Source organism: Suricata suricatta, chromosome 6 (assembly GCF_006229205.1).
Source record: "Suricata suricatta isolate VVHF042 chromosome 6, meerkat_22Aug2017_6uvM2_HiC, whole genome shotgun sequence".
Taxonomy (NCBI): domain Eukaryota; kingdom Metazoa; phylum Chordata; class Mammalia; order Carnivora; family Herpestidae; genus Suricata; species Suricata suricatta.
In genome coordinates this window covers 23370523-23385045 of record NC_043705.1, presented here as the reverse complement: position 1 = coordinate 23385045, position 14523 = coordinate 23370523, and the positions used below count along the sequence as shown (strand labels likewise).

The 14523-nt window shown below is 51.7% G+C and overlaps 1 protein-coding gene across 1 annotated transcript; it reads right to left on the bottom strand.

Moving 5' to 3' along the window:
* Positions 1-10026: 10026 nt before the first annotated feature.
* On the bottom strand, positions 10027-13660 carry LOC115293375 (interleukin-3-like). Its single transcript, XM_029941165.1, has 5 exons — positions 13502-13660; positions 13370-13405; positions 12325-12417; positions 12161-12196; positions 10027-10197 (listed from the first exon to the last, which is right to left on the bottom strand). The coding sequence occupies exons 1-5, from the start codon at positions 13658-13660 to the stop codon at positions 10027-10029; spliced, it is 495 nt and encodes a 164-aa protein (XP_029797025.1).
* Positions 13661-14523: the final 863 nt, after the last annotated feature.

Genomic DNA, 14523 nt, shown 5'->3' with positions numbered 1-14523 from the left:
CTTTCTCTCTGAGCACTGGGCTCACTGGCAAAAGAGCTCTTATATACACAGTTAGAGGAAATGATTAATGGTGACCACAAAACGCCAGGGAGGCGGGGGAACTACCTGACCTGTGGAATCTCCTGGCCCTTATCACACATGGGAACGGTGAGCCTTTCCTCCAGGTGGTCAGGCTCAGGGGTTTTCGTTAATAAGCCCTTCCAAGAATTGGCAGCGCATCCGCCTGCCTCCTTAAGCACTCTCCAGCCCTCCCTGGCTAGTCTGCCCAGTGAGGCTGCCCCCTCCCTCTGAGGGGCCTCTGGGCACAGCTTTGACTTCCTGGCCTGGAGTGGCCAGGGCGGGGCCTGAGAGACACTGGATCAAGTGCCTACACCCAGGCTCCCCACCCTGCCTCTAATCCCAAGAAGACCCTGGGCTGGCTGTGCCCACCCTGGCCCCATTCCAATACCAGCCTCTCCTTCTCCTCCTAGATCCCTCTCCTCTGGCCACAGTGAAAGACCTGAATGGGACGAAGACCCACACAGGCCTGCACCCCAGTCACCTAGGCAGATTCTAGCCAAATGGCATAGTCCTGTGCTCCAGAGCAGGATCCAAAGCTGTCAGCAAGGTTTGCCCAGCCAGGGACTTCTGCCCCATAGCCCGCTGTGAGCAGAGAGAATGGCATGTGTGTGTGCATCACGTCCAGCCAGTGAGATTGCAGAACATTCCTTCATAGTAAGATCCCATCTGATGGCAACAGTCCTGGTTTTCAAAGCTGTGTTTACCCCGCAAGCTGCAGAGATCAGCTAGGGTGGGTGAGGGCCCTGAGTTCAAATTTTAACTCAGCACCACCTTGCTGAATGACTCTTCCCTCAGAGCTATATGAGCCTCACCTCCCTCTGCAGGCCACACTGCCCTTCTGAGATAGACACTGCACTCCTTCAGAGAGCCCCCTGGCAGGTTCAGGAGCTTCAGGAAACAATGGTTTCTCAAACAAGATCTTCCAGGCATAATTTTTTTACATGGTCACTGCCCCAGATCACCTCCAGCTCCAGAGGCCTCTCTGAGGAACCGGAACTGTTTCTGAAAAAGCCAGTCTCTTGACGGGCTTGAGGGGCTGACAAGTGTTTGCTTTTCACGTTGGAGTTTGGAGAGTACAGCACGAGTTTGTGTTTGCTGCCCTGTGCTGTGAGTTTCTTGGCCACAGGGGTATGGGTGCACACGTGTGCATTTGAGTGTCTGTGTGCCAGTATGCTTGGATATGTCTGTACTTCCAAGTGTGTCGGGCAAGGGTGTTTTACATGAGGTGCATCCATGTAAGCCCCCATGCTTCTGCAGGTGCCCCTCTGATATGGGAGAAGGTCCCCACATTGGATGTGGTGTTTTGGGACCCAAGATTCAGTCTAGATTGATGTTGTCAGATACATTGATGACATTCTGCTGGACTCAAGTAGACAGACCTCAAGAGCAGGTAGAACTTAGGGTCTAAGTACTGTGGCCCAAGCCCACAGCCCTGGCAGGTTTCCCTGTAGGGTAGAAATGTTGCTTCCCTTGCATACCTTAGTATGCATACCTTAGTCCTCCAGACCTAGCTGGGGCCCCTGCCAGGATCTGGGACCGAACATGAGGCCAGCCCTGCCCTTCTGAGCCTGGATGTAGTATGTCCAGGCTCTGGTCCTTCACTATTTTCCATGAGGACTCTGTTCAGCCCCTTATAGAAAGCACTTAGGAGGCACAAGATTAGTGTAGGACACTAGATGCAGATCCCACACACAGTGGAGGTCTGTGTCAGATCATGCTCTGGAACCTGGGCAGTGGAGAGTGGGAACCACAGTGAGTAGCTAAGTGAGTAGTCAGGGAGGCATAGAGCTGGTGTGGTCCCTCTCAGATGGAAGGTCACTTTCCTTTTAGAAATGAGTCGTCACAGCTCAGACAGTTAGTCAACAAATTTTTCCAATCTGTATCAGGCTCTGTGCTAGGGAGGAGGTGGATGGGACCCTCCCGTTGGCTCTCACTTCTGGCCCTGGAGGCTCTCAGCCTGTTAGAGAGAGCAGTGGATCCTCCCACTGTGTAGATCCAGGCAGGGATGGGGGGAAGAAGTTCAGAGCTGAGGGATCCCAAGGAAGTGCTTCTCTCAACTTGGGGTTCCATGGGGACCAAAGGGCTTTCCTAAGGAATACTGCCTCCCAGCACAAGCTGAAAGGAGAGGTAGCACCAGGTTGGCAAGTCACACTGTGGGAGGGAGGGAGAGGACAGGCTAGAGGAAGAGTGTTTGGCGGACAGAGAGACAGCAAGTTTTAGGAGCAGGTATGGTAAAGAGGAGGCAGCTTCCAGAGACACTGAGGAGGTAGAAATTTATAGGACTAGATGATATATTGTAGTAATTCATTCATTCATTCATTTTTATTGATGCCTACTAGATTCCCAGCAGGGTTAGAAGGTATAAGGATGATGGAAAACCAATAGGGCCCTGCCTTTATGGAATTTGTACCCTATGGATGGAGGAGCAAAATTAATCTACTCAACACCCTCTCTAGAGGGTGCTTTTGAATGTAAGAAGAGTTAGAACCACTGTCCGGGTATCTAAAATAGGGACCCAGGGACAAAGGAGCAGGTTTGCAGTGTCTACGCACCTACAAGACGTTTCAGCGGTTTGGAGGCTGCTTGTGCAGAAGGCAGATCTGACTGTGAGTGGTTCCTGTCCATGCAACCACTAAGGCCACGGAGGGCTAGTCAAGAAGAAGGGCTGAGGGCCAGCACAGCAGTTTTTAAGGACTAGGGGCATGCTAGAAATGTGACAAACTGGCCAGTGGTCTGGGCTCTGGTAGAGCAGGAAAGGAGGAAAATCAGGAGCCATAGGAGAGGTCCACGCCAGCAGCGGGCCTACCGGTACCAAAGTCACCATGGGAAGGACAGAGTTCCTGGGTTGGCCATGAGGTTCGTGGGTAGCCACACTTTTTTTTCTTTTCTTTTCTTTTCTTTTTTTTTTTGGAGAGATGACATCAAGGCTGAGGCTATGACATGGGCAGGCATTCCTAGATTGCACCGCATGGAAAGTAGCAGCGATAACATCAAGCGGGTGTGCTGACTCAGGGGCCCCAGTCAGAACAGTAGGAGGGTTGGGGCGGGGACTGTGATGGACAGTGTGACTCCTTTTTGGCCCCATCTCACAGGACCAGGAGAAAACCCTCTGGAAGGGGTTTCCTGTGAGCATCCTCCTACAGGCTCTGGAGGAAATGGGTTCCATATCACAGAAGAAGTTACCACGGTGGAAAGGAAACAGGTCTCCTCACGCTTCATGTTCCATGGGACCCCTACACAGGCATCTCAGCTGATCACATACTCCCTAGGCCTGACAACCCATGGTGTGGGAGTCCAGGAGACCAGTGGCCCACCCAGCCCACACAGTCTGTGATGGCAGAGACAGGAATTGAACCCATATCTGTTCCTGCTCCCCTGCTGTTTCTGTTACTATCTCAGGGATCAGAATGCCAGGAAGTGCTGGTCGCCTGGCTAAACCAGATAGATGAGGGATGTTCCCCATTAGGGAAGCTTAAAAGGAGACTCCTCCAACTGTTGGCAGGGAAGCCAGAGTGACCTGTGAATGTCCCAGGGAAGCCCTGAGGGCCAAGAGCAGAATTTCCTCAATAGAGCCTGCCACTCTGGCATCTCTATGTGTCATGTTTGGGCTCTCCACCACCAATCCCTGGGTAGCCCAAGGAAGTCCCTCCTCCCTGAGCCTTGGGTCCCTCATCTCTACAATGGGTTTAATTATTGCTGCCTCACAGAGGAAACTTTCGCCTGTCCAGAAACTTTGTGGGAGAAACCTTCTAGGAAGGAAGTAGTGCTTCAGCATTTCTTCTCTTCCCATCATTTTGGAGGGTGCCAAAGCCCACATTGGACAGAAGATTCAGCCTTGCTGGAATTATCAGGGACAGATGCCCTTTGCCCATCCGTAGCCCCTGACAGCATCTTTCTGGACAGATTCAGTAAGGTAGAAAGCCCAGCCTCCACCCAGATTCAGGGCTCACAGTGTCCTAGCATTGTACTCAAGAGACCCTGGTGCAGGGACAGCACCAGGAGCCACTCCTTTTTCCATGAGAAGGAATCCTTGGTCACTCTGGGCCACACCAGACACACAAAGCAATATCTCTGGCCTTTGTGGTCACAGCCACAAAGCAGCTGTGGAGTCACAGCTCCAGGAAGATCCCTCCTGTATTTCCTCTTTCTATGCCCCCCAGAGGTACACCTCAAAAAGACCCAGCCTGTCCAAGTCCCAGATATGATCCTGGTTTTTGGGTGTCCCCATTCTCTGGCACTGGTGAGTCCTGACTGGCCTGGGAGTATCTGAAGGTGGTTAACTACTAACCATGTGCAGACTTTCTGCATCCAAGCCTATAGGAGGGCCCACCACTTGTGGCTCTGCTTGGAGCTCATGTTTGGTGGTGATATTAGGTAGGGAGAGAGAAGGTGATGCCTAGACTCATGGATATCATGTTGAGGGCATTAACCAACATGTGCACAAAGAATAGAGACAAGAGGGGGAATCAACAAATAAGAGTGGAACAGATTAAGAGAAGGCATTGTAGGGACATGCTGCATGTGTGGCTTTGGGGCAAGAGGTGAATTAAGAGTCTGGTACTCAGGGCTATGATCCAGGCAGCTGGGTGGACAATGAGACTATTTGCTGAAATGGGAAAAACCCAAGGTAGCAGTGAGGTTTGGGGAGTTGTTCTAGACTGGACTGGATGTGGCAAGTTTAAGAGGCCAGGGACCTCCAGGAAGACTCCATCAGTTGTGGCTATATGGCCCAGAGGTCAGAGAGAGGTCAGGGCCCAAGACACTTGGAAGTCATTGGTAAAGAGGAAGTTCTCACCAGAGGGCTGCAAAGAGTAAGCCGGCCTTGGGTAGTGCCCAGGAGCGTCAACTTGTAAGACTGGGCCAAGGATGATGAGACACCCTTTTTTTGCTTCCTTTCTTGGCTCTTGGGACTTCCTTGCTGTTTCCTAACTGCAGACTCAGGCTGGTGACATCCCACAGATGGGTTCATCAGGCATGCCCTCCATGATGCCCTCTCTACCACTTATGCCTCCTGCGCAGAATACTTTGTCCAAGGCTGGATATGCATCTTCTGCCTGTGAATCTCTGTCCCCTGGCCTCATCCCCAGGTAGAAGTGTCATCAGGCATCTAGAAGGCACCACTTTCTTTATCTGTCTCTTTGGGAAAGAGTCATCAGATGGCTGCACTAAAAATGAAAAGGAAGAGAAATTATTAGAACAGAAGCCTTTGTAACCTCCCAAGTCCTATCATGCCTCTCACTGTCCTTGGAGTTTGAGGCTGAAATCCAGGCCAGTGTGCTTGGCACCTGCCTTGCTCTGGGGCTGATGGGCCAGAATCAAGGTTGCAGATGTGGGCTTTCTGTTCTGGTGGTTCTGGAATGAGCTCCTTCAAGACATTTCTGAAGTGCCAGGTCTCCCTCAAATTCTCACTGAGGCACTGTTTAGGCAGGCACATCTCTTGCTTCTGGTTCTTCAGGGGTGAGAGGGTCCCTGGCCTTGAACCCCAAGGCCACACTTAACTGCTCTCTGTTATACACCTCTGCCTCTGGGCAGAGCACCCACTCATTCCGGCACCATACTCCCTTAGGCCCTCACAGAAGTGAACAGCCCCTGCTCTGGGCAGGGGGCCCAAGAGGAGTAATGATAAAAGTGGTCATGAATAGAGTTGGCAGGGGTTGGGAGGAGGGTGACCACAAAGTGTCTCTGGGATGGCTAAAGGGGGTCTTTGGAGATTTCTCCTCCCAGCCCTGGGGCAACAGACTCAAACTCTCTCTCCCTGAACACACATTTATTTCTCACTCCCACAGGCCACCCCTAGTATGGGTTATAGCTGAGTTGCCTGTATAGCCTCCTGGGTTGCAACAGCTCCACTATGAATGTAGAATTGGAGGCTTGCCTCCAAGCTTGGACTTTCTTGCTGCATGACCTCAGGCTATGACTTCAACGTCAGAGCCCCAATTGGCTCATCTCCACAAGAGGATGGAGGCCCACTTTGCAGCTTTATGAGAGCACTGGGCTACATGGAGGGATGTTCTCTATTTCGGCTGACTGGGTGTCTCCCTCCCCCTCTGCCAGCATCTATCTGCCTGGTCTTGAGAGAAGAGTGATTGCTGGGATGTGGACCATCCTCCAGAAAGTTCTTGTGGCCTGGAGGTAGGCTTCCCTGAAGGGGGTTTCCCTGTACAGACCCCTCCCCAGTGCCCCAGGACCTCCCCACACCCAGCCCCAGGAGGAAAACCTGGCTGGGCAGCCTGGGTATTTGAGATCTACTGACTGGGAAATGGCACAGTCACAGGGAAAGAGCCAACTGAGAATATCAGGACGAGAGACTGTCCTCCTTAGTCCTGCCCCCTGCCCTGCTCTGAGGAGCGGGCAGGGGTTGAGCAGGGCAGGGGGCAGGAGGAGGAGGTGTTTCCAGGCTGCCAGGAGCCCAGGGCCTTGCCTCATACAAACAAGCAGTCAATGAGTCTGGCCATCAGCCTGAGAACAGTCATATTTATTGGGTACCCACTGGTGCAGGTGGGCACATCCCCAGTGTTTCATGCTCCTTCCTGATTCAGGGCTCACAGTCCCTCTGAGGGGGAAAAGTGTGTATCTGTTGTTTTTATTATTATATTCATTAAGGGCCCTGCCTACATACAAGAAGCAGGACAGACACAACGGAAGGAGGAGGAGAGAGAGCACTCCATCCACCTACTCCCCATTCCTGTGCTCTTATAGCTCTGTGCTGTAACTATGTCCTTTCCATACCCTGTCACAGCTGGCCACTGTCTTTCTCCTCCTCTTCCAGAGGTCCATGCCTCCCGAACATGGTCACCTCAGAGGTGCACGTCTTCACCTATACAGCCTGCTGTCGCTGGCTGCACGTGGTTCTCCAGCACAGCCTATGTGCCCTCCAGGGCAGGGCTCAGTCAGGACACTTTCAGGACACTTGCCCGGTGCCCGCTGAAGGAAGTCCCATGGGTAGCTGGGGGTGGGAGTGCCGGTCTGAGGAAGCAGTAAGAAGACTTTAGACTAGGACTCCGTGAGTCTAGGGAGCAGGGAGGGCTTGCAGAGGGAAGGGGGAGGGTATCAAAGAATGAATCAAATCTGCAGTACAAGCTGACCCTGGGGTCTCTGAGGAGCTGGGTGGGAGCAGGGAGGCCTTGACTGCTGTGAGAGAGAGAGCGAGCAAGAGCGAGCGAGCTGTGAGCCAGTGGTTTCTTTCTCAGAAACTCCAGGAGGCATGGGGATGGGGACACATGGACAGGAGCCCTGAGGGCCAACCTCTGCATCTCAGCCCCATGTGTGCGTATGTGGAGGTCACTGGGTAGGAGGGGACAGTGGGCATGTAGAGGATGTGGACGATACGTGTGTGGTGGCCCGGTGGGCTGGAGCTGAGGCTCTGGCTGTGCTGCTCACTGCTGGAACTGGAGCCACGAGGCTGCAGAGCTAGGAGTTCCCTCCGGAGGCATGGATGCAGCCAGGGGACTCTACTTGAAGAGCTCCTGTGCCTCAGTGGGCATTGGCCAAAGCTCTGTGGATTAAGGATTCACAGCCTGTGGAGTCAGAGGCTCCCTTACTTTTTCTGTGCCTCCGTTTCTTCATTTTTAAACTCGGGTTAATCACAGATTTCATGAAGGGATTCCCTGGTCCAGGAGGGAAACAGCAACTTTGCCTGATCCATCTCTCCCACCCCCTCCAGAAGCCTGATCTGAGGTTTTCAAGGGAAAAAATTGAGGCCCTTGCCCCCAGTAGGAATTCACTCAACACTCTGCTCTGGCCCAGACAGCCTCTGCCTCTCCCTCCCACCCATCATGGGCCAGGGGTCCTGCTCTGCTTGACCAGCTCTTCTTTCCTTCAGCATCTCTTCCTCTGTTCTGGATCTTTCCTGTGGATGTTAAATGTGGTTTCTGTTGTGGCCCTATCCTACCTCTCCCTCCACACACCCATCACTCCTCAGCCCAGGGTTGTTCAGTCTCGCTGTCTCCACAGAGGCCAGGGATCAGAGAGGAATGAATGGGGGAGGGGACAAGGCTGAGACCCAGAGGTGCCAGGTGCCCTGGGTGACTGGGCTCCAGGAGCAAAGTCAGTGACTGGAGGACCTGGTTCCACTGAGCCACTTGGCACCCACACTCTGGCCCTATTAAATGACCTCCATGCTCCTATGCTCCCAGCCTACCCTGTACTCTTAGATCTTCATTTCCTTGCTCCCTAATGTCATCTATTGGGCATCCTTTTCTGTATCTCTCTCTCTAAGATGAACCCCTACTCCTTTCTCAAGCTCCCTGTGCATCACTCTCTGTTGCCATACCTGTTCATCCATTGCTCTGCCTGAAATAACCCCACCACACTGTGCTGGGCCAAACTGGACATAGTCAAAAGGCCTCCAAGGGCCTGACTCAGTATCTCCCCAGCCCCCTGCCCCAGCCTGGGTAAACCATGGTGGGTCCTCAGGTTATTTACTGACCTGAGTCAAATGCAGTTTCCAGGACAGGGTGGGAGGAGCAGAGCCCTTCCTGGAGCAGGAGGATTCACACTATGGAGTGAGGTGGGCGATGCCTCTCTGAGGGGGGCCTCTCCTTACACACTGGCCTTTGTAGCAATTTCTCTCTGCTCTTTTTTTCTGCATTTCCATTTTTTTTTCAGTAAAGAGGATATATGCTATGTTATATTGCCCTTCCAATGAAAAACTCTATTTCTTAAATTAAAATTAAAAAAGGTTCCTGACTGAAGTCATCTACTTTCCTGCTGAAAAGGCACCTTGGATTTGGGAAGGTGGGGACTTTCAGATGGCCATCCTGAGACTTTTGATGGGGCTTTGCTGCCCACTAGTGGCAAATGAACTTATAAGCACAGTCTGGGTAGGCTTTGGAGAGAAGAGATGAAACTGACAGACCTGCAGGGGAGATGTGAGCACCCTGGGGCCTCCCATTGGGCCATGGAGTCATCAGCCCTCTCCCTGCAGGCAGCTGAGCATGATGTAGAAGTGCCCCCAACCTGACCTGGTTCTGGGCCCCAGCCCAGGGCTGTGCTGGCCCCAGGCATTTTCTCAGGTTTGGACTCAAGGGTGGGCCTCAGCGGCTCAGGCCCATGTTCCTCTGTTCTGTAAGAAGGACAGTGGTGAGACCCCAAAATATTGGAAAAGGCTCACCTCCTCTCAATCAGGTCATCTCCACTAGTCTACCTCCTGCTTTGTGGGGCTCTCTTTGCTGATGTCCCTCCCCAACACCATCAGGTCTTCCTGGGCCAGGTCTGTGTCTGACCTCCTGCCTCCTGTAGTCCTGTCACTAATACAGGGCAAGGGGCTGAGGAGGGAAGGGAGAGAGGCTGCAGGAGAGTTGTGGGCTCCCCAGCAACATTCACTCCTGTCATAGGTCATCTTTGTTCTGTGAACGCTTTCAGCCCATTTTGGTCTCTGGATCTTTGCACTGTTCTATCTCTCTAGAGCTCTTTCCTTCCCGATTGTCACACAGCTGGCACTTTCTTGTCATTCAGGTTGCAACCTATGTGTCACTTGCTCAGAAAGGCCTTCCCAGACCATTCAATGTAAAGCAACCTCCCCAGACCCTCTCCATCTGTCTGGTTCACTGGCATATCCCCAGTGTCCAATATAAGCCCTGATACATAAATGTTCAGACAGAGTTTGCTGAATGTCTGAAGTCCCAGGCACTGAAGGAATATAGTGCCATCCAATCTGGAGTGAGAATAGTGTGGCTCCAGCACAAACAGAGTTTCGAGAAGGGGCCCTGAATGGGGACAGCCAAGTAGGAACAACGAAGCAGACTGCCAGCTACCTCTCCACACCTCCAGTGAGGGCAGCTCCAGCAGCTGGTAAAAGTTAAACCAGATTCCCAGGGGAAGGATTCCACTTTGTGGCATTTACCCATGTCCATAGTGTAAATACTCTCACTGTGACCTGTTTTAAGATACAGATGGTTTAGTAACTGGCTGGCAACTTTTCAAGGTTTAACAATTGGCTTGGTAAGTCAGTATGGGCTGGTTCCATCAACCCTCAGCTCTGGCCTGCTGAGGACAAGGTGTGGGAGAAACATGGCGGGACAGGTCACAGGGTCCCTCTCCTCTCCACCAGGGCAGAGGTAGCAGGGCTGGCATAGGTGGACGGCAGCTGACCCATTCTCCAGGGAGTAAAGAGGAGGTGATGAGCAGGGGCTCATCCTGGGAACAAGGGAGTGGGGCTCAAATGAATTCCTCAGCAGGGATGAAAACAGCACCAGCCACCAGGTGTGGGTGGGAGAGCAAATGGGGCAGGAGAGTAGAAGTGGGAAAGCCACCCAGAAATTGGCAAGCTTGGCACAGGTTCTCAGATTCTCCTGCTAGAATCCTGGAGCACTCTAATCGGTGGCCTGTCTCCCCCTAGTGGCTCCCCCAGAAACTGCAGCAGCTTCTCCAGCTCCTCCCTGGGCCAAGTCCACAGAACCTTCCCTGAGCACCCACATTGCTGTCTGTGGGCCAGCCTGGAGAAAGGTGGAATGAGTGAGAGGAAAATTATTTTCATGGGAACACAAAATTTTATTAGGAAGACAAATGTGGAGGAATATATTTCTGCGGTAGGGATAGCAGATCATTCACCTTCTCTTGTCCCATTCAAGTAGCTGGGCTGTTCCCTATTCATGACCTAAAGGGAGGGGTGGGTCAAGGTGGGAAACAGAAAAGAAGAGGGCTGGGACCCTAGCATCTGGTGTCAGCATCCTAAGTCTTTATGGGACTTGTGAGAAGTCATAGAGAATGACATTACTCCTTAGCATGGTGACAGAGGAGTGCTCGCTCTCCCCTCTCTCCCTCACAATGCCGCACTGGAGCAAGTGCACCCGGGAAGCATGCAGGAGAGCCAGGGAGGAAGGCACACAGAGGTGCAGGGTCAGTGGGACCTCAGGGTCAGGTGGCATGCTGAAGCCACATTCAGTGGTGTCCCTACCTCCACCATTCAGATCAGACTGTGCCGGCCTGGGCTACATGACTGTCCTTCCAGTGGGTCCACATCTATCCACCTATTTCAGACAAGAGCTCTGTCCTAGAATAGTGTGGACAAGCCAGGGGTAGTCAGCATTTGAGTTGGTCTCTGAAGCAGGAACTCACCATGCAGAGTCAGGATCAGGGCATTCAAAGCTGAGGTGTCAGTGTGGGTAAAGATTTAGAGATATGAAGAAAGGTGTGTGGTTCATCCAGGAAGCCACACTGTTTCTACTGGCTGGAGCATCAAGGAGGTAGGTAGTTGTAGGCATAAGGATATAGAAGCAACAGGTGGAGGCGGGCCTCTCTTGATATCCTAAGGGTAAGGACAAGGTCCAGAAGCCCCCCGAGGACTGGAAAATAAAGTATCAGACCAACATGGTCAGATTTGCATTTTCTAAAAATCTGGCTCCTCAGTAGACCACAGATTGCCAGGGTGTGGGTTCCAGGGCCCATCTGGTGGCAGGGAGGCTTGCTGGGGGTGGAGGCTGGAGGGCTGCTCAATCACCAGGCAAGAGAGTAAGACTGAGTCAGATCGAGACACTGGCAACAAAGTAGTTGTTCAGAGAGTGTGGTTTATTTTCTCAGATGCATAGAAACCAGTTTAAAACCTGAGGTACAAATTAACAAGCCCCCAAGTCCTCGTCTTGAGTCTTGTTTAGAATGAGTAGTACTCATTTTTTGCTAAAATAAATACATTTCACATAATAAATAAAAATACATAAATAAATAACTTCAATAGGATAAAAATGAGAGCATAATCACAAAAGGCCAAATGGAGTTAACACATTTCAGAAATCAGATAATTAACAATTCATCTGACTCCACAGGAGAAAATGAAATGCCTCCAGTCCTGGACTATGTGAGAAACATCCCAGAATCTTCAGCTGTTCTGTCGTGTCTGACGTCCAAGGTCCCATGGTGAGAAGTCCCAGAGAAGTAAGGGGCATCAGATGGAGAATTCTAGGACTCAGTGTACTTGAAAATCAGAAAGTTATCAAGTATTTCCAGATATTTAGTCAGTTTGCTTTGGAAATCAACCCATTTGTTTTCAATATGGATTGGGTGTCCCTGTGAAGAAACCAGGAAGGTGGCATTAGGCTGGAAGGTAGGTGACAGGCTAGGGGCCAGGTCACGGCTAAGAGTACCATGGCGGGGGACAGCTTACCGTGGGTGTGGACATGGGCAGGAGTGGGAGGAATTTCTGTGGAAAGAGACCAAAGCAGACAATCAAGGACTCACCTGAAAAAGGAGCAGGTCCTGCTCCCCCATCCCCAGAGGCTGGTTGGGGCCAAACCCGGGATCCCCAAAACCCTCAACAGCCTCACCTACCTTAAGAATGTGCTGGATTTTCAGTCCATATTCAGGGAAATTTTCTGCAGCTTTTAAGAATTCATTCAGGTTTGGCCTCAGAAGGGTGTTTTGCTAAGGGGATCAAGAATATGTGTAAGGGGAGAAGGTTGGGGTTCAGCCTTCCCATGACCGAAGTCATCCCCCGTTTTCCAAGACTTCCTTCAGGGACATCCTTGGACAATCCCCTCCTAGTCCTGTTCTTGCCCAGGTGGATACCTGAGATGACCTTCAGGGCACAGGTGTAGAGGTGAGTGCAAACTGCCCTGAGCCCCCCTGGCTCCTGGTAAGCTGCATACAGGGCTGGGTAGATTTTTCTGCACTTGGGGGGAAAAAGCATTGCTCAACAGAAGATCTACAAAAGGTGGAGGGCTGACTGAGGGGAATATTTACAGAGAGGAGACTAGATAACAGGATTAATGCCTTGACTGGATAAAGGTCTCCTAGAAATCAGGAGGGAAATCGCAGAGACTCCAGCAGGACATGAGTGCAGCCTGTGAACTGTGCATGCCTTAAAGAGGGGGATACAAATGGCCAGTAGATTCAGGAAAGATTCAGCCTCTTGTTGGACCCAAGGAGTGCCATGCAAACAAAGGTGAGATAACCATGGAAGCCAACTGGAAGTATGAAAAAATAACTGTAAATGATAATGTCAAGGGCCAATCAGCATGAAAAACATGACTCAGTGTCTTAAGGAAAAGGAAGGAAGCAGGCATGTTCATGTGGGAAATTTTAGGCTGCCTCACTGGAAATGATGAGATTAAGACCTTTGGAATTGTTCACCTATGGCTGCATTTTCATTTGTTTTTTTTTAAGCATTTTCATATTATAGATGTGGCTAAGGAAATGTATTCAACCTAGTTAGCACCGGACACTGGTTCGGTGACCCTGTGCATTTGTCCCACTTAATTCTCACAATGACCCCACTGAGATAGATACTGTTAATCCTATTTACAGATGAAAAAGGGAAGCTAGGCAAGAAGTAGATTGGGACCCAAGTGCGCCCAAGTGTGAGCTGAGTGCTTACCCTCAGGGTCTCTGTGTCATTTGGGTCCAAGGGGTCCTGTGGGGCAGAAGAAGAGAGAGTCCATGAGTCCTGTTGGACTGAGGCACCTGCCAGCCCTCCCTGCCCTATGCCAACCTTCTCCCAGTTACTCACCTGTGAAGACAAGGGTGACTTGTTTAAGATCTCCATAATTTCATAGATCATTTCAGAGTAGTCCTTCAGCTGGTGTGTCAAAAAATGCCGCCCCTGTGCCTGAGGGGCTTGGAATCCAAGCAGGAGCAGGAACAGGTATATGATGGGGCGGTTGCTCATGCTCAGGCTGGCAGGCTCTGCTCTGTCTTGTCCTGGCCCTTCGTGCTGGTCTAAAGCATCCGACACAGTCTCCCGTCTTTTATGCGCTGAGGGAGTGGGCGTCCACCCTGGTGGTGTGGGAAGGGGCGGACGTCGGAAGAATCTTTATCAGACATGGAACCTCCATAGCGAACCACAGACTTAGTTATCACTTTCTAGTGTTGGAGATCAGTGAAACTTGGGGAAAAATTACTCAGAGGGTAGCTCCTCCCCTTCCCTAGGAGGATAAGAGATGGGCTGGCCTCTGGACAGAGTGGAAACAGGTGAAAGGACCCCTCTGACAGGTGAGGGGCTGCCTGACTCTGAGCTCTCTCGAGCCTCCTGCCCAGTGGGACCTGGTCCTGCCATCCCCTGAGTGACCTTCTGTTGCCCGCCCTGGCTGCTCCACCTGGTCCTATGTGAGTGTCCAGGTGGAGGCCCACTGGAACAGACAAGGGTTTGTCTGGAAGCCTGTCACACAGCTAACTATCCACATATGGGCTCATGCACTGTGAAGCACATCTCTTGACACCCCTGACCCCCATGCTGAGTTACTAGTGTTAAAGCCCCCAGCAGTTTGCCTTACGGCCTTTGGGCTGCTTCTCCTCAATATTTTCTGGCCCTGGCGGGGAACAGATGGAGCCCAGGCACCAGATGCTCATTCTTCTTTCATTGGTCTGACAGCCTGATTCTTCCCTGTGTTATGGGATCTTAACACTTAGCGGAGGCTTGGCTGCAAGCACTGGGCGATTCCTTTGGTAGTATGGGGGAGCTGGGCCCAGGGTCCTAAGGGTAGGGGTCTTTGGGGAAACTGTCACTGGGAAACAGGAGGGAAGGGGCTGGCC

Coding starts and splice junctions, on each gene's coding strand:
- LOC115293375 (XM_029941165.1), bottom strand. CDS start 13,660: ATGAGCAACCGCCCCATCATATACCTGTTCCTGCTCCTGCTTGGATTC. Junction 12,197..12,324: donor AAATCCAGCACATTCTTAAG/GTAGGTGAGGCT, acceptor CTCTTTCCACAG/AAATTCCTCCCACTCCTGCC. Junction 10,198..12,160: donor TGCCCATGTCCACACCCACG/GTAAGCTGTCCC, acceptor CCTTGTTCCCAG/GATGAGCCCCTGCTCATCAC.